Here is a 20,813-nt window from a genome sequence, read left to right as displayed (position 1 = left end):
TATGACGAAGTAATAACGACCAGTAATTTTCAAATAAACGTCGCAAATTTGACGTTGATGTTTATAAATTTGACAGTGAAATGAGATGCATTTCCATACAATTGGTAGTTATCATAGATTTATCATCCGCGAGTTTTAATACTCAATTACATCATATGAATAACTTGAGAGTATTGTAGAGAATAAAATTAATTTGCTAAAATTTATCGAAAACTGATTTCGCCCAATGTCATCTCAGCGGCATGCTTCAGTGAAATAACACTATACAAAGTAAAAACGTTCCACTAAACAAGAAAACACAATACTAATGTACCACTATTTCCCAAAACATGCACCACGCACTTCATACACGCACGACACCACATAAACGAGAGACCGACCTTAAATGGCCCTGACTGTGAAAGGACGTACATATGATACACCAAAACTATGTATTTCGGAAGCACTCAGCTTCTTGGACCGGAATCTAAAAAATAAAGCACCGTCAATCTATACTAAATACCAGTTTTAATGATAAAAATAGCATAATATACTACAGTTAATCTTTTTCAACAGTGGTTTCGCGTAAGATGTGAAAATATACTTTTATTTGTACTGATATTGATAATGATTTATCGACCATACAATGACTTAAAGATTTAAAGTAATTACAACGTGCTGAAGGATCTTATTTTGCAATCAGCAGCACCTTTGCCTTAATTAAAATTACAAAAACCTCGTTTTCTAATACACTTGGTATTGAACTTCTATTGTTTTGAGATGGCTTCAAACACAGGAAATTGAAAGTTTTCATTATATTTTCTTTTAATTCCGTCGATATTATGTGTTTCAGCTGTTGGTTTTCATGTTTAATTTTGACAACAGAACAACTGCATGCAAACGTAATCATAAAATTTGCTGAGCATAGATTTTCCCCTGCTGTGAATAAAAATGTGCACTTTATATATCATTATCAAGCGAATTGATTTTCTAACGAATGGAAAATAATCTTTCGATTGGTCAATGATTCTTAAGCAAAATAACCGTGGCCTAAATGACACTTTTTGGTTATTGCCCACAATAAAAACCAATTAATAAAAATTCCTTTTCATATCTCACATAAAGTGCCTTTCGTGTGACTTCCTAAAATGCACTGCGTAAATTGAGTGAATCCAAACAAAACATACGGCTAAAAATGGTGGAGAAGCGATTACAAACACTCCCGATAGAAAACAACAAATAAAAGAAACAATAGTTTGACAAAGGCCTCTCACAGACAATCAGCGACTTGATCCCATGCAAGTTTTCAAAATAAAACCATTTTCTTTACAATAACCTCTGCATGATCACAAATATCACATAAAATTGTTTTCGTTTCAATCTTGTACCACCTACATATATACAGCTGCACTATATTAAATTTGGGTGCAAATTTTATCTACCGATTTTAATAGGAGGTGATAGAACTGTCACCAGTGCTACTGTCGAACCGCTCGCGTGTGATCAGGACAGCCTTCCTCATCTATCAATCATCTGTAGTAAGAAAAGCCGTCACATTTTCGTAGTTCTTAACGTCCAACCATCAGTGATGCTTACATCCTACAAACAAAATTAAGATCTGTTTAAGGGTCATACAAAGCCAAACGCACACTTGTAAATAATGACAGAGAAACGAACCAAAAGGCATTTTTATATAATAGGGCAACTTTGTGATAAAAGTTCCCATACTTGTGTTCCATATTGGAAGTAACACAAAACTGTTTCATGTTATTATTCAAATACTTAATGGAACTATATCTAAGAAAATACCTTTCCGATTGACGTTGTTTTCTTATGAGCTTGGAAGACGCGGTTGAGTGGCGTTATGATGTACATGCATCGTCTCCGGTGTTGGTGATCTATATCTTCACTTATTATCACTTGATATTTATATCTAAATACCATCCATTTGCTCAACTCAGCCTTTTACAATTTTCAATTGATAAAATTGTGTCTCAAGCCGCCTTGTTAGTATGTATATAATACATCTGTTTTCTCGGCGTTGATTAGTCAATTATTTTTCGAGAGCCCATGTATGTAAATCACTGGTTTAGCAATAAACGTCAGTGTGGAAGGGCTAAAACAATGTTTTGATTTGGTTCTATAACAATCAGAAACAAACTTGAATATTTCTACTCTATTCATGTTTTCCCTCATGCATTTATCATACGCAATAGATACAAAGGAGAAGGAACCATCATTTTCACCTCATTTTACGATTAATTTTTACAATTTCGGAAAGTTTAAAACCCACCCTACTTCCAACCCTTTAATTCAAGCTTTTCTTTTACGTCATCTTGGGTGACGTCATTTTGACGTAATTCTGTCGAAGCTGGCTCTTTTGCATAATTCTGACGAAGGCGGCGTAATTCTGACGAATTCCCAAAATAGGGAAAATATTTCGTAATAATTTGTAAATTTAGATTTTTTATCTTTATTGTTCTCTATTTGAACAGAGAACAGCTATGTTTATAGGAATGGTCATTTTAGAGTCTCCAGTTACAATGTATGTGTTAATTGAATATGGAGTACTAATTATTATGATGTTATGACCATTCCATTATTTTGTGTGTATTAATTGATAACTTCCATGTGATTTTTACACATATAATATGGTTTAGTTTTAATAAACCGTCATCTTATATAAGATGTTATCATCTTTATAAGATGGTCATTTTCAATTCACAGATTTGTGTCGAGTTTAATGTGGAGCACGCATAAAGGTTTATATCATTACTAAATCAACTAGTCGATCGGACAATCGCGAATAAGCAGGATGTTACAATTTTCAGACGCATTATCTTATAGTCTTGCTTACTTCTTAAATACAAACGCATTGCTGATACGTGAATGCGGAGGTGGTGAAATATTGATTTGAATATTAAGGCTTTTCTCACACTTTTGTGTTGACGGACGTCAAAAGTGTCGTAAACCGTTTTCCGGTGGCAAAAACTCCCTCGATAACGGGCAGTGACCGCATAACCACACCAAATAAAGACAGCGTTATAGAAACTCGCTTCTACCGTATACAACGATAAGTGCAAAGAAATCAAAAGTGGCATATGTATTTATTACTTTAACAAGTGATAATTTTTTATTTCCTGTTTAGTGAGAATGCGTCCATTGACCAAGTCTAACGGAAAAGATCGCATGCAAAATGGAGAAGAACACAAAGAACATCTTCTACAGAAATCAGAACACGTGAGTAAATATAAAACGTGAATCACTGATTATATACAATTAAAGTCCGTTCCAAATTACGAAACGTTACGATTTTTTTTTTCACAAGATGGAAGCAATCGTCGTTGGAGAAAAAGCGTACGAAGCTTTACGGAACGGTGGAAACGGATATTGACAAATTTAAACTTCTGTTAAACGAGCTCGTACCTTCGCTGCTCGTTCGCGTTTATTCACTATTAATAATGATAAACGCATTGTGTAGGAGTCATGTGGTTGTCACTTTGATATATCAACTTTTTCACCTAACAATTACTATATTTAACAAAACTTTGTATGGAAAACACGCGTGTATTTCAAACGTAATGATGAAGTTTACGGAGATATTTAACCTAACGCCATTATTTTGTTTAGATAAGCTAAAAACGTTAACGAAATACAAGTTAGGGTGATAATATCCTGTTAACCACACTGGGTTTTCCTTATGAACTGTTTACCCTTAAAATGGAAGTTCGTTAAGCTCAAGAAATCGATTATTTCTTCATTAGTCATAACCTCCCCACTACTTGTCTCCGATTACCTTGTCGAAGACCGCTCTAATTCTCCTAATTTCCTTGTCAGGAACCATATCTCGTCCTTTTCTGAAACAGAAGAATTATACTGATTTTACCATGTTTTGCTCGATCGTGCTTAGCAGCTGTGATTATTGTCTCAAGAAATCAAGGTCTGACGATTCTCGATTCGCCGATTCAGTGAGGTCTAAAGCATATATTCACTATTCAGTTAAAAGAAATTGGAGGTCACTAACGTCACACATTTTAAGTTTGTATTTCTTGTGTGATACAATGAGAATAAAAAATGAAACGGATGTCGTTGATATACATTTCTTTATCGTTTGCAGATAACCAAGGACTAGTTAATAAATAAAAAAACATTTACATTTCCGTTTTCTCTTTGCTATATAACCTTACCAACTGCGAAGTCATTTACACTTGCGTTAACGCAGTGGTTGCCGCGCAAGAATACACACATCGAAACACTGACTTCCACAAGTAGTGTGAATGCGCATCCAATTATACCTATTGTATCTGTTTGACAGATCTTCAATAAACTGCATGCATGAATGTAATGTAAATCTTAAATTATATATCAGCAAATATATATTTAACAAATATTGTATAAAAAGAATGAAAAAAGATAGAGTTAATGTGGAACTATATTTTGTGTACTCTCTGAATTTCCCACCAAATTGAAGCCAGCTGTTCTGGCATTCCATCAATTGACCGGCTGTTCCTACAATCGTATAAAATTAAAACATTGATTTTTTTTTCATTTGAACACTTATTTTTTAGCCCACCATCATCAGGGACCAATCGGTCAACAAGATGGCCAACTGGCGGCCATCTTGGATTTTGATAGTTAAAGTTTGTTACCGCTATTTCTCAGAAAGTACCGAAGGATCTTTCTCAAATTTCATATGTAGGTTCTCCTAGGGCCCTAGTTGTGCATATTGCATTTTGGGACCAATCGGTCAACAAGATGGCCGTCAGGCGGCCATCTTGGATTTTGATAGTTAAAGTTTGTTACCGCTATTTCTCAGAAAGTACTGAAGGGATCTTTCTCAAATTTCATATGTAGGTTTCCCTAGGGCCCTAGTTATGCATATTGCATTTTGGGACCAATTAGTCAACAAGATGGCCGACTGACTGACGGCCATCTTGGATTTTGATAGTTAAAGTTTGTTACCGCTATTTCTCAGAAAGTACTGAAGGGATCTCTCTCAAATTTCATATGCATGTTCCCCTTGAACCCTAGTTGTGCATATTGCATTTTGGGAGCGATCGGTCAACAAGATAGCTGACCGACGACCATCTTGGATTTTGATAGTTAAAGTTTGTTAACGCTATTTCTCAGAAAGTACTGAAGGGATCAGCTGACCGACGGCCTTCTTGGATTTTGATAGTTAAAGTTTGTTAACGCTATTTCTCAGAAAGTACTGAAGGGATCTCTCTCAAATTTCATATGCATGTTCCCCTTGAACCCTAGTTGTGCATATTGCATTTTGGGAGCGATCGGTCAACAAGATAGCCGACCGACGGCCATCTTGGATTTTGATAGTTAAAGTTTGTTACCGCTATTTCTCAGAAAGTACTGAAGGGATCTTTCTCAAATTTCATGTGCAGGTTCCTGAAGGGGTCAAGTGCATTTTCGGACTTATCGGTCAGCAAGATGATCGACTAGTAGCCATCTTTGATTTTAATAATTGAAGTTTATTACTGTTACATATCTCAGAAAGTACTGAAAGGATCTTTCTCAAGTTTCATATATAGCATGTAGTAAAAGTTTGAAAAGCAGGGAAAAGATCCCTCTTTCTGTTATCAGACATAGATCATTCTTTGGTGGGCGCCAAGATCCCTCTGGGATCTCTTGTGTCAATTGAAGTTTGTTACCGCTATTTCTCAGAAAGTACTGAAGGGATCTGTCTCAAATTGCATGTGCAGGTTCCCCTAGGGGTCTAGTTGTGCATATTGCATTTTGGGACCGATCGATGAACAAGATGGCCGACAGGCCGCCATCTTGGATTTTGATAATTGAAGTTTGTTACCGCTATTTCTCAGAAAGTACTGAAGGGATCTGTCTCAAATTGCATGTGCAGGTTCCCCTAGTGTCCTAGTTGTGCATATTGCATTTTGGGACCAATCGGTTAACAAGATGGCCGACAGGCCGCCATCTTGGATTTTGACAATTGAAGTTTGTTACCACTATTTCTCAGAATTATGAAATGTTCGGTCGAAATGTAAATATAAGGAATGATTTTCATTGTTTGTTTTTTACAGGTGTTTAAAACGCATTTTTGTACAGATATTTCAACATCTCGCGTTATTTAAAAGAAATGTACAAAAATGCAGATTACACACCAGTAAACAACAAACAATAAAAATCATTCTTAAATGACAAAAGCAATTGTATTTCACAAGATATGATCATGAATTTAATCACAAATGTTAATACTATGTCATTAAACATGACGATATGACTTGAATAAAATTGTTTCGTAGTATTAAACTATTATCAAAGCGTTTTTTATTAATACAAACACTGTTATATAAAGATTAATAATTATGATTGGCATTGGGATTTGTTGCAAGTAGCTGTCTAGTTACAAGAAGAAAACCTCGCCAATGCGGACGATGTATTGCCGACAAGTGCCCTTGATTTACAATTATTTTTGATAGGACATAAAACAGATATCGACATATAACTAATTGTATCAGCAGAATTAATTACGCGGAGATGGGCATACACATCAAATCAAGGTGTCAATCTGTTTATCAACATGATCCAATTATTCCTGGACTGTAAGATTTGGATCGATTTTTAATGTTTTTGCTCTGAATATTTCTGTATTATTGTTAATTCGCAATACACAAGACAGTTTTTTTTTATCTTAACCATTCCTTCCAAACGAAGTGGGATTAACATATTATTTTGCTCCGTGTTTTCTAATATTTATTTTTTCTTGCACATTCTACCGTCGGATCGCCACTAAATGTGCAAAAATTCAGATCAGTCACTGGGACTCGCTTTTTGTTTTTCAGGTTATCGTTTCTGTCTTGGTGAGCATCGGTATATAAGGTATATAGATGTTGCAAACTGGTGTCAGGGGTTTGCAGGGATGCTGACCAACATATCATGTTTTTCAAGAAGATTTGTGGTCATTGTAACGAAAGAAAAAAAAATACATAGCAGTTATAAGGAATGACGAAAGGAAATATTTTTGTTGTGAATTGTAACATATACAAATGGTACATAAGGGTTATTGGGATGATTAACACAATATGACTGAGGAGTAGTTTGGGGGGAGGGTCATCTGTAAGTGTTCCCATTATAATCCTCAATCATTATTGACTTGTGGAAAGAAATAATATTAACTCGTGTCAATAATGTCTATTTTTTATTTGACTTTAGATGCCTACCACAGCAAATAGCAAAGTTCACTTATGTGCTTCGATGGTGCGGTTTTAGGTTACTAATATCTTCTTCCTTTGTTTTGTCCACTATGATGTGTCTTGTCAAAAGATGTCTCTTTACAAAGGACAATAATAAGTACATACCAGAGATATAGCTAAGTTATGATGTAGGCTAAAAGAACAATACACTGTCGGGCCCATTATAGAGACACTTATTCAAGAAAAAGAACTATCTTGAATTAGTCTACTTAAATAAGTGCTAATCAAATAATTTGTTTGTTTGATTAATTAACGTCCTTTTTATAGTGCTATATCACTGAAGCATGCCGCCGAAGACACCAAGCAACACACCACACCCGGTCACATTATACTGACAACGAGCGAACCAGTCGTCCCACTCCCCATGTGCTGAGCGCTAAGCAGGAGCAGAAACTACCAGTTTTATAGACTTTGGTGTGTCTCGGCCAGGGGACAGAACCCACAACCTTCCTCACAGGGGCGAACGCTCAACTCGAGGCCAAAAGTGAGGCGGTGCCAAGGAAGGCATTAGGAAAGATAAAGTCAGTTAGGAAGAAAAGAAAAGATAAGATCCTAAATTTAGTCGCCTTTTACGATCATGCAATAGGGGCAGCTGGTACAATTCTAACGCCCTACCTGCAGGGCCAACTAATCAAATAAACTATAAAATAAACGACTACCCATAATACAACAAAACTCCTTGTTTTAGATACTGAATGGTTCCTGGTTTAACACAGCTTGTGAATGATGTTTATTTTTTATTGACTATAACCATATAGGGAGTACCGCACATGGTACGAAACGGTGGCATTTAACGTGACATACATCAATAAATAAAAGTGCTCGTCAATTACAACATGTTTGAAATTATGTATAGCAATGAAACGATTAAAGGACGTGTAGTAATTCCCGTAGCATATCAATCTTAATTTATCTTTTGTTCTGATTTTTTCGATGATGCATTTATATTTGATTTTTTTAAGGAAAGAAAGAAAATTGAAGAGCAGTTCAGTGAGACAGAAAGATAAGATATCTTGAGACTCACGAATATTTAGCAGTCTCAATAAACAAATACTATTCAACACAGGTAATACATCGCATATAGAACAGGCTATCCTTGAATGACAGTATTCTTAATACGATAATACGCGTGTTCAATCATCTAAACAAACATTTAATCTTTATACATTTTGTGTAAGTTTGGCCTGAGACTGGAGGCACTTATCTCACGAGAGGTATTCAGCAAACTTGTTAGTCATGAGCATTGAAATCCGTATTGACTTTTTTGAGATAAGATTGTTTTATATGTACATGTCATGTCGTTGCAATAAGGATGAACTTTGATCATGTGTAAATCGTGTGTTCCCGTTGTTATACTTTGGGTGTTTTTTTTTCTTTCTGATTGTTAATTTTTTCTCTATCAAACGAACGATAAAACAGTCAATCGTCTCCTAACATCCGTAATATAAAACAACAACATAAACTGAACAGATTTATGAAACAATCGACCCGAATAAACCACCCGTTGGCGGATTTCCAGCCGAACGAACGAATTCTTCGGTTCCGACGATGAATAGAAAATCAATGAAATACAAAATGGCAATCGTTTATAAGTTCTTAGGTAATTAGAACTTAGGACGGCGGATGTGTCCTACAATAGTAATGTTTAGTCGTCTGTGAAACAGACATAATGTTTATTCATCGAAATAATTTCGAAGTTTACATACGATGGTTACTACCCAGTTCAAGGCTGTATACAGTCATAGCCAACCGTAAGGCGCCTGGTTTTGCTTTACATCGAATAGTAAAGCATAAGACTGCCTTTCCACACTCGTGCATGGTTCGTGGACCACTACGGCTGGTGTCGAATGTGATGTAATATACATAACATGTGTTATTTGAAAACGGCTTTTGATAACAGTGTGGAAATAATACTGGTTACATATCACTATATATTTCATTCAGCATATTGGATTTGTTCATTGTGTCCAAAATTTCACCGAAAAACTTTAAATTTGTATATTGTCAGTGTTCTTGGTGGACGTCTTTAATTTTGAAAAACATGTAATTTGTAGGATATATTGGTATTTCCGCGTATTTCATTATCAACTTACACTATAACAACTTACACTATGAATAATTCAGCATGTTGCCGTCCTTACCATTTTGCCCGAAAATAACGCTAAAACATTCAGATAAATTCTTCTGTTTAGTCTATAGCCATACAGCACCATTTATGCATATTGTATAATGTATTTGAATTCCATACGGAATATCACTTTACTTTAGAATAAATTTTAATATAAAATTAAAGCAGAAATTGTGAATGATTTTGGATTATTAATATATAAAATGCAGCATATACACCAGGATTTCCGCACGGATGGTCTGCATAATTTTTGACATTTCTTTTTTTACATTTTTGTGTCTACTCGCTGCGTTGTCCAAGCCATGAGACCATACCTATGAATTGCACACAAGGTTCCCCGGCGGAAGGCTTTTGGCATCAGCTTATCGATTACATTGTGACATCTGTGACGTATTTAGATTTTCATCAGAGACTGCAGTTGGCTTTTCGTCAGCTGACTTTGATCATCAAAGAGTAACCTGCAATTATCAGAACACGTGGTTGTTCTACGGACTTATATAAGGGATACCATTACCAAGTAGAACACCGACGAGAAACAATGTCGATATTTTCCATATTACCCGTTTACGCTAAAGAGGAGGTAAGATGTTTTTTATCTTGTATTATTAAGTATTTATTATGCAACATGTATTGTCAATTTAACCGTTATTTTAATACTTTAATCTTTGATTAATGCATTGCAAGTTAGTTACCATTGTTTCTGGTACCTTTCCAATGTTTACCAGGGAGTAAACCCGAAAAAAACCAATTGTTTATACGATTGGCACCTTAACATAAAACAAACATATTTTAAATAAAATGTATCATATAACATTTGAACATGTTTATAAGAGAAAATGTATAAATCTCGAAATAATGAGTAACATTGGAAAGATACCAGAAACAATGGTAACTAACTTGGTACCTTTCCAATGTTTACCAGGGAGAAAACCCGAAAAACGATTGTTTATACGATAGGCACCTTAACATAAAACAAATAGATTTAAAAAAAATGTATCATATAACATTTGGACATATTTATAAGAGAAAATGTATACATCTCGAAACAATGAGTCTATTTATATGTACTACGAATTAATTGCAATCAATTGCAAAGATGGATATAATAAGTTTCCTTTGATGAAGCTTTGTATCTTTTAGAAATTTCCGACAAATTATAGGAGAGCAATTGTAGTGCACCGCTCTACCAGTATTACTTTACGCGACCTCGTTAACGCACCGTTGAAATTAAATTAAGGTTACAATAAATATATTCCGTGGATAGACATCCAACTAATGCAGAAGCAGTTTGACAGGTCTCAATTATAAACATTCAACTTTGTTATATTTCAATTAAGGACTTCGCACGACATATTATCAATTGACATTTTTATGTATAGCCGTTCTTAAAAGAATTGACAACCAATGAATAATCCTTTCTTATGTAAGTATACAATATGTATGTAAGTAAAACTTGAATCTTCGTAAGTACAACTATAAAGGTCAATAGATTATTACTTTCGTCATAATTTAACTCCAAAATCGATCATACACCTATTAGAAATCCATCTCCATTTAACCTACTTCGACTACGTATTTCTTTATTTGTAGTAGTCGTTCATGTGATGCTGCAAATTCATAGCTGCTTTTTATATGGTTTCGTTTCAAAATCATTGTGTCGATTAATCCACAAAAAATTAAATACCAATATTATAGCATGATAAAACATACTAACAATTCTTTATTTCATAATTCTTTTCAAAATGGTACCTTAAAGTTGAATTTGAAGTATAATATATTAAAGTGAATACCATGGTTAATTAAACGATATAATGAAGGAAAAAAAGTAAATGTTACAGAATAAAATTGTGTAAGACATCATGTCTTTCTGAGTTCAGAATTAATATTTTATTAATTGCTTTATCAAACGTATAGCGGGGAATGGTTTATTAGGTAAAGGCCAATATTAAAAGAGACGCGATTGAATACGATTGAGAAAAGCTCTTTCATAAAGAAGAACAAAACGAAGCATCCGGTGTGATTATTACGTCCTTTTTGCTTTTTGACAAGTATATTTATCTATGATTTATCACTTATTCATTTTGTTCTTTGACAAATCTAAAATAGTTTCTGGGACTCATTTCATGAAACTGGTTGTGAAATGAACAATGAACTATTATTCTCTATTACAATAAGAGGAAAGCCATTCATGGTGTCAACTTGTTCCTCCTCGTCTGTGTATACACCAAGTCCGACCGGGAAGGTATCTACGAGCGTCTAATCAAATATTGCAAGCTACGTGGAACACACATTGGTCGGTAATCATTGTTTATCACATTTTAGGAAAAACATGAATTATTCAACGCTCTTAACGAGAACATAAGCCATCTGGTCTGATTTGTTCTATCTAGATCTGTTAGTATCTCAGATCAAGATTTGTACGTACGTTTTTAGCGATGATCGATCGGTAAATTGACAATTTGTCTTCGTATATGATGAATAAACACTACTGTAGTCAATGAATTTCTGTATATTGCACAGGAAAAAATAAAATTGATCGCGAATCGTTTTTTTTTTAATTCATTTTTACACACCTTGGATATGTCATTTTGATATTGGTGTTAGAAAGCTATACATGTGGAGGTAGAAATGTAGATATAATATCTACACAGACTTAACACAAACAACACATTGCATACCAGTGACTCCATCCTAATTTGGTATGTACACACAGTAGGCGTTAAGCCATACTATACGTAACTTTCAACAAAAAGTAAAGTTAGATTCAAGACCGATATTGTTAGTATTTGTAGATGTAGTTGAAATTCACTTATATATCAAGAATATTTATAATGATTTCTTAATAATTTTGGTTGTTTCGGCAGTTGTTGAAAGTCGATACTTGTAAACATGCCTTCATTTTAAACTGGTCGCCATATAAGTTACAATCATTGCCGAACGGAAGTCGGAAAGTTCATCACTCGTTCTCGGAAGAGTACGGACAGACGCTACGTAGTTACGATAGTCCCATGACGTTCTCGGCAACAACGTTACATTGACTGTTAACTTCGGCTTATTTGACAAAATGGGACCCACTTACCGATGTTCATTTATTTGATTTTTATCAAAATTTTCCGAATTACTATCGCTCATATATTGACTTCGATTTAGTCCTGTCTTTGCATGATTTACAACAGGATTTTTTTACCATCAATCTTCTAAACTTTGAAAAAAATTAAGACAGATACGGATATTGGGACTTTAAGCATCATTAACGTATCAAACATTAATGTCCTATTTCATCTTGCTTTCAGAAAAACGTAAAACATTTAACCGCCTTCAGTATTTTTATTCCGATTATCCTATTCTAGCTTTTATTATTTCACTTTTGGATTAAGCGTTCGTGTGGGAGTGATAATTGGTTTAGTATTGGACAGTGTTCTGCATGAATAAAGTGGGACGGAATAATGCGCCTATGGGCTGGGGTGCATAGTCCAGTATTTTGGTAGTATAATTCATAGAGAACCCATCATATATTTGGGAAAGAGTTATTATCACAAGATGATGTAACATGCATGGTTATACCACAGAGTGTCAAAACAAACACACACACGCATTATATGACAATATGACATTGTCTGCTGATTTGACGTTCATCATTACCGAATCAAAATTAATTTTCCTCGATATAAAAGAGGCCAATGGTCATAAACAGTCTCCCGATATTTGATGCAAAGTTAGTTATATTATTTACCAGTCAACCGATTCTTTTGTTCAAGAAATAGGAACAAATATCTAATAGGCCTACATACAAAGTTTAATTAATCATGTTCACAAGGTTCAATAATTATTGCAAAGGGCAATAGCTTCGTAATTAAGTTGCAGTCGAATTAAGCTAATTTTAACTCGTCCGAGATCTTTCAAATGTTAGTATACAAAGTTTCAGTAAGCTGGATGCATATTTACTCAAGTTATCGTGTTCACAAATTCCAATAACAATTATTAGTGCAAAGGGCAATAACTCCTTAAATTGAACTCGTCCGAGATCTTTCCAATATTAGTCTACATACAAAGTTCCATTAAGCTCGGTTGATACTTACTGAAGTTAGTATGTTAACGAGGTCCAATAGTAATTATTACTGCAAATAGTCGTAACTCCGTTATTTGTCGAATCAAGCTGGTTTTCAAACTCGTTCGAGATCTTAACAATGTTAGTCTACACGCAAAGTTTCGGTTAGCTCGGTTTATATTTTCTCAAGTTATTGCGTTTACAAGAAAATGGAAACTGATGTCGCACAACGACGGACAAACGGCTTTCGCAATAGGTCACCATGACCTATAGTCAGGTGACCTAATAAAAACTAAAATTTAGATTTGAAATAAATGAACCAAACACAGTGATCTAGTGTATAATACAAAATATGCGTAATAAAAAATGACACTGTTGATTTACCAAAGCACTTCATATCCTTTTTTATTTTATGATGTCTGACATGATTCCGTTAACATGTTGTTTTCCCTGCAATAGAAACCCTAAGCACTTACATAACAAATTCATATGGATTCGTTATCTCCGTTCCACCAATTTACCTTTCCAGTCAGACAATCATACTAAACACTTGTTGTTAGATATGACAAATATTATACGGACTCCGGGTATCTTTTATCATTTCATTAGATTGTATTCAGAAAAAAGCTATTGAATGTCTAGAGAAACCTTTCACAAGACACGGAATTCACGAGGAGATACGTATATATATCAACCAAAGGATGGTTGGATAACTGTGAAAATCATAGGTTAAGGAAGTGTACTCTATTTTTGACAACCACTGTGTGAAATGATTTTGTAATAATTAAGTACAAAGAAAACGTCGAAAATCAGGTATTACACATTATTTCTACAAAACCAAATCTCAGAATATGGGTATTTTCAGTACCACTTAAAGCGGATTTTTTGTCAGTAAATCCCATGCCATTTGAAGAACGCACATTCAACTTGTTGAGAATATGTTTTTGTGACGTTTCGTGATCCCGGTGTAAAACCAGTGGCCTGCCCCCTCTTCCTGGACGTTGTAGGGCTATACACCTTCCATATAGTAGGTGATGAATGACCAACTTTAGGATAGTAAGACCAGATATGACAATAATAAAACGCTAAACTGTTACGGAAAATAAAAAAAGGTTTCGTCTGAGGAGTCGATGTTTAAGGTGCAATTTTCGATCAAGCGTACTTTATATTTTTTTCAAAGTATATTATTGTCTTTAAAAATCCACGTTAAGTATGTTTTGGTAGTTTTTAGCAGTTGGAAGCCGTTTTGTTAAAATTTATGAACTTGACCTTTTTCATGATCAAACAAGTTCTAGCTATAAATTAGAAAATGTTAGTTTTAATTGTATAAAATGTAAACTGAATGCACGGTTGTTAGTAAGACCCATTGATTGTGAATTTATGTATTCATTAAAAATCAATAAATCATTGTAGCAATTATGCTATTATTTTACGTTCTACGTTTCAGAACAAAACCTAGTTCATTTTACTTCCCGTCAGCACATTGAAATATTTCAAGTAAATTATCAAGTGGAAATAAAATAGACACTCCTCTTTGGGATCCTTGATTGTATCTTAATTTTCTCTCATCTTACGATTTGGTTAGCATATCATTTTCTTATCAGTTTTCCATATATCAAATATTTTATTGCTATCATCAAATAGTAGACTGGCCATTGCTTTAATAGTTATACATTGTATACCAAGCGATGCCGTTACACAATATGAATCATCAGACAAACCTAACATTTATCATTTTGATATTCTTATGTTGAAAAGCTGAATGACAAAGTCATCAAACAGTTAACTATGATGTGTTTATGGAATGATTTTCAGTGATCGTTTAACTAACTTCCGGCACACATAATCAGCGTTACCGATGGTATTAAACGATAGCTTGTCTGTATATTGATTTCAAGGATCTTTATGACTTTGATGGCATGTTCAGATGTACACATTTGTTTATGTAGATATCGATAATGCACTTAGACGTTGAAGACGTTAAATGCTGTTATCGAATATAAACACTAAGCTAATGGTAGGTTTTCGGTGTACGATTTCCTGTTCGCAGTTTAATATGCGGTGTTGTGATTTCCAGTCATTGTACGTTACAAGCAAAAATAATAATGTAATATTTGCAAACGATTTCTTACATCTGGTGATTTCGTGCAGTGAAATGCAAGGTAGATTTATTCAGACATGAGTTGCTGATAACATTGTTGATATAAAATGATATTATCCTATTCCACGGGAATACTGCAGAATGTCCTTCAAATGAGGCAAATTTTTTCGCATTTACTTCTATCTATTCGCTAAAAATGAAGGTCTTGATTAATCTAGTTGACTAATATATGGTGTGGATACTTTGTACAAATTTTGTCTGTCTGATGCCAATTGTTGTTGCAGTGGTGACCGCATTCCCGAAATGTTTCGTCAAGACTTGTATGTCGTACTCATTGTATATACTCATTGTAGTGTCTTTATCCCATTTATAGGGTACACATGAGTTCCGTATCTTTTCCACGTTTTGACCGGATTTCATCTAAAATGTATTTCGGGTTGGACAGCTATGTTTGTGTTAAGGTATTTGTTATTGTGCCCTAAGCAATGGTATATCATATTATCATTTAACAATCTTGTTAACATGTTGATTCGTATTCTTGCTCTGAGGTGCAATGAGGATCTGCCAATCTACCTTAAGAGTTCTCGTTCTGGCGACCCTCACGCTCCCTGTTCTTCAGTACAATTAAATGTAATCTCCATTTGGCAATATTCCATATCAATGTGTGTCGTTATCTGATCATTTTAACGTCCGGATGTGGATGTTCAGGTTACTTCAGGAAATGCAGGCTTGTGAGTCGAGTTTGTGTTGAAGTTCCATTCAGATTTGTGAAATGAAATAATAACTCCCGACATGGGTTATTGATTTTGCTGAAACTTAGGCGAAAGCAAGCTAATGAGTAAATATTTGTGGAAAATATGCGTATGTGTGAACGTCTTTTTATTCTTTGTATTGTCATATCTTTTAATGCGAATCGTCGGTTATTGTTTTGAAACCTAATACAATAGATTATCATTGAAAAAGGTTGAATGATATCGAGTTCAGGTTTAGCCAGTGAACGTCACTGAAAAAGCCACGAAATAATAGCCTATATTTATATTGTAGGTATCCGTCATATGCAAGGTTTTCAATCTTCTTTCATCTTCTTATCCAATGTTAGAGACATTTTGTAGATTACTTATCTTCCTACATGTGTTTCCAAAAGTGATATAGATATAAATAACATATTTTATTTTGTTCAATACACATAAGGCATAGTCATTATCTCATTTTTACAAAATTAAACAGGTCCCCTCACTATCAATGGCAAAGTTTGCACACATTTTTGGAACATTGTAAACAAAGTCGGCGACCCTTGACCTTTTCATGTTCGTGTTTGGGAACGGCCGTCGTGGTTAAAGGTGAGCTGCTAAACCAATATACCACTCGATGTACGTATTATTAGACTTTTAGATAGGTTTGTTCATTATGTAAAAGCCATTAAAGGATGGTCTCAATATCCTAAATGTGAGTATAGTGATTGATTGTAGACTCCCCTGACCAGTGCAAGAACAAAAACACTTGTTTTGGCTGTTATAAAAGGTTATGTTATTCTAGCCTTATGGCGAATATTTTCAACATAATAAAAATTACGTTCACGTGTTTTTGTTTGTTTACGGCAGCGAGTCAAAGACCACTGTCAAAATGGTGAAAATAGGGTTAGAAGGGACCAGTCCTCGAACACCCAAATACAAAAAATTAACCTTTGTATTTCTGAAATATTCTTGACCTATTCTGATCTATATGTACCTCTATTTCTCAAAACAGCATCAAAAATATTTTCTAAATCCATAACCTGTTCATATTCGATAAAAAAAAACCAAGCCAACTATTTCGTGGCTAATACATCGGAAAACATGGATAAACACGGGTTTACACGGGCCGGGAAGTGATCCAAAATTGTGAAAATCACATGTTTTTGTTATTCACGCCAAAAACATGTTGGAAGTGAGTTTTTCTTAAAGAAGATAAGTTTTGGTATCATTTTTTATAATATTTCAAACTTTTCATATGATGATGATTTGTCGTCAGACGTAGTCTGCACATATTCAAATTACGAAACTGGTTAGCATACCACGATTGTCATGCACCATGAACTACATGTAAATGATCGACTGATTTCAAAAATAGAAGCGAACAATAAAATAGGTGTTCGAGCACTGATCAGGTGAGTCTAGGTTTTGGAAGACTGAAGCATGCTTTTATGCTGTGAGCCCGGTAAACTACCGACGAAGTATGTCGTCCTTCTTGCTTTATGATGATCTTTTGAAGTCATATATATCTTGAGACAAATCATTCTTATTTCTTTTCAGTTCAATAACATGACGTGTTTGTCCCGCTAAATTACTATACAACATTTATCTTCTGATATAAGAAATGTATCATCGCTTTTACAAACTCGATGCAAAACCCCAAATCAGATTCCTTCAGTTATATAGCACTATAAAAAGTACAACAATTCCATTATGCAAGAAACACAACACGAATAAACATATAGACATATAATAAATTCGAAGAAAAAGTCAATAGTGCGTTTATTTGTAAAATGTGTTCGCTTTACACAGATTTACATATTCTGGTATGTTTATATCAATAGTTAAAAACGACTTTTTAGAAATTAAAACAAAATTTCTCAGAATACGTAGATTACTTACAACATTCAAATAATCAACAATGATCACGACTATGTTTTTTAGTAGTTTTTTGTGTAACATTGACCACATATTACCAAAATATCGTTAAATTAAACTGAATTAACAAACCAATATACGTTAAACAAGGCAGTCATTATTTAAGAAAACGAAATATTGACAATAATTTTCATTTAGTAAATATATAAGATAATATTATACCGGCTTGTATGTTTGTAAGTTCACTCAGAGGTAAATGACTGCTAAAAATACATTTACTGCTTATTTGTATATATGATTTATTTCCATCCAAACACCGGTTATCAGGTAGTTTATGTGTAAAATGATATACACACATATATTATATATCATATGGCTTACTCGGCTGATTACTAGCATATGATACGATTATCATCACGATCGCAACTAGGCCAACACACATGCTTTATATTCAGTTCCAGCATCTTCCTTGTCTGTTTTATATGAATATTCTGAAACCAAAAATGTATCTGTGTTTTTAACATATAACATCATGCCTGCATCAAATGCAGGAAAAAACTTAACGAACATTGTTATAGTCTTTTTGACGCTAAAGCAAACATGATTTAATGGTCTCCAATGAATGATCTTTGTGCAGTAGCAATTCATGTCTCCATGTGTAAAATTCCTGCCCGCCTGTATCTCTATTTATATATAAATCATGTTATAATTGTATAAGTCATATTACAGTCACATTTTATACATCATTGTACATCATGTCATATCCACAAATAGGACGAATATACGGACCCGGCCGACTATACCTTTCGGCCGTGTACAAATTGTTTCCTATGTGTCCTAGAGGAGCACTGCCTCAGAAAATCACTCGGGCCCAATTTTCGATACTTTTTTGCTGGTTTCCAATTATTTGATGCGTATACTTGCATTTATACATTATTTTGTCCAAAACAAATATAATGGCCATTCTTCATATCTACCATACCGCTCACAAGACGTAAAAATCAAAATTTGTAGACTTGTCTAAATTCCCTTCAGAAAGACCTTCATAAGTATTTAGGAAAAAATAATGTTTCGTTGTGAATTTGAATTTTTTCGGTTCAGTTTTATTGCCTAGTAGGTAAGCGATATAAAACAAGTATGATAAAATGCCTACAAACATTTTGATAATGGTTTGCATAAACATTTCTTTGCTCCATTAGCAGTAATAGACTCCACCAATTGCTGCTCTAAAGACGGCACCATTATCTGTCTAAAGTCTTTTGAGCTACAAAATTGTAGCTAATCAACAAATTACTTGCATGTCTAGTCTCTGTCTGAAATATTCGTAAAAATTGATAAATTATCAATATTACTGTTTTTGTTTAGAAACAATGATGAATGATATCAAAATACAAGTAAAACTCGAGTCTCGAAACAAGAGTTCTCGGGATAACAGTTTGGTAGCTATTGCATTCTTTATCGTTTTTGAGAGTATGAGTATCTACTTACACAAGCACATGGCATACAGGAGAGGCCGACTTTAAAGACTCTATCTGCTAGTCGGACGTAAATAAACCACACAACAAACCAAAGCATCGCTGTTAAATAATGACTCAAGGTTTATTTGCAATTAGAATATCAATATATAAGCCCAGGAACAGTCTGCTCAGTTTGGAAAAGTTGAAAACCCACCTTTGGTCCAAAATTATGTTTTCGACAGTTAAAGAAAATATGCTGCCTCACATTTAATGTTGTAGCGATATTTCATCTATTAATATGTGTTATATCATAAGTTCATATCCTTCCATTTCCTGAATGTGTCGTCTTCAATTCAATGGTATATGTTGCATCGACAATATACGCCCCTGGTTTGCTGAAGATACCAGAAGCTTTTTTCATTCCCTATACAGATTTGCTATACTTAAAGGACCTAAAATGATTTATAGTTTTGGTTGATAATATTTTTGCTACCAGCTTCATTGCCACAATCAGAGATCATTTAGTAAAGGACCACATCTCAAGATCTCTCACCGGATAATATATGAAAATAAGACATTTAAAGTTATATGTGCCGTATTTTTCATACTCACGAATCAAGATGAGCTTTTAATATGTTAATCACTACCAAAAGTAACCATTATTTTGAGAATTACACTACTTTCAATCTATAGGTTTTTATTTTACAAGCGCATATAAGAGCCGAAAATGATTTTGGCAGTACTGCCAAAAATCATGATGTTTACATCTATAGTGAATTGAAATGAGTACATACAGTCAGACCATGACGCCAAATTGTGATCTACAATTTCATTTCACATTTTTACAGTGTTATTAGTAATTGTTAAGAGTGATTTCTGCAGGTATGTTTCCATCTAAACATACATAACGCATAAAATACAACAACTTTACAGTATATAATGTATGTATTGTAGCTAATATTTATAAGGCATCTGAAGTAATTTGAATGACTTTCACAACTTAATTCATCAAACTTTGTGGTTTTCAATAGATTAATGAAGAAAAAATAACATGTCAAAATTTTTGCCCAGTTACGGCACATATAACTTAAAGTTGAAATCGTTTATCAAATTTAATGTATGCCTATTAAAACAAACTTCTTGTCACGGTTAAGTCTGTAGTCAATCGATATAAAATCAAACCATCCTTAATCATTAAGCTGGCTCAATGTATTTGCTGCAGATAATATAATGGTTACCAATAATTCTTTCTTTGAAAATCCTTA

The 20,813-nt window shown here is 34.0% G+C and overlaps 1 protein-coding gene across 1 annotated transcript in view; it reads left to right on the top strand.

The window, feature by feature from the left end:
- Positions 1 to 9,657: 9,657 nt before the first annotated feature.
- Positions 9,658 to 20,813, top strand: part of LOC138314668 (secretin receptor-like) — a 137,886-nt gene continuing 126,730 nt past the window's right edge. The window contains exon 1 of the mRNA XM_069255125.1: positions 9,658 to 9,913. Within this exon, the coding sequence (XP_069111226.1) occupies positions 9,872 to 9,913 (42 nt within the window). The 5' untranslated portion in view covers positions 9,658 to 9,871. The remainder of the gene's footprint in view (positions 9,914 to 20,813) is intronic.

The sequence above is a fragment of the Argopecten irradians genome, chromosome 2, assembly GCF_041381155.1.
Source record: "Argopecten irradians isolate NY chromosome 2, Ai_NY, whole genome shotgun sequence".
NCBI lineage: Eukaryota > Metazoa > Mollusca > Bivalvia > Pectinida > Pectinidae > Argopecten > Argopecten irradians.
The sequence above is the reverse complement of the archived record's forward strand: the minus strand, read 5'-3'. Positions and strand labels throughout refer to the sequence as shown.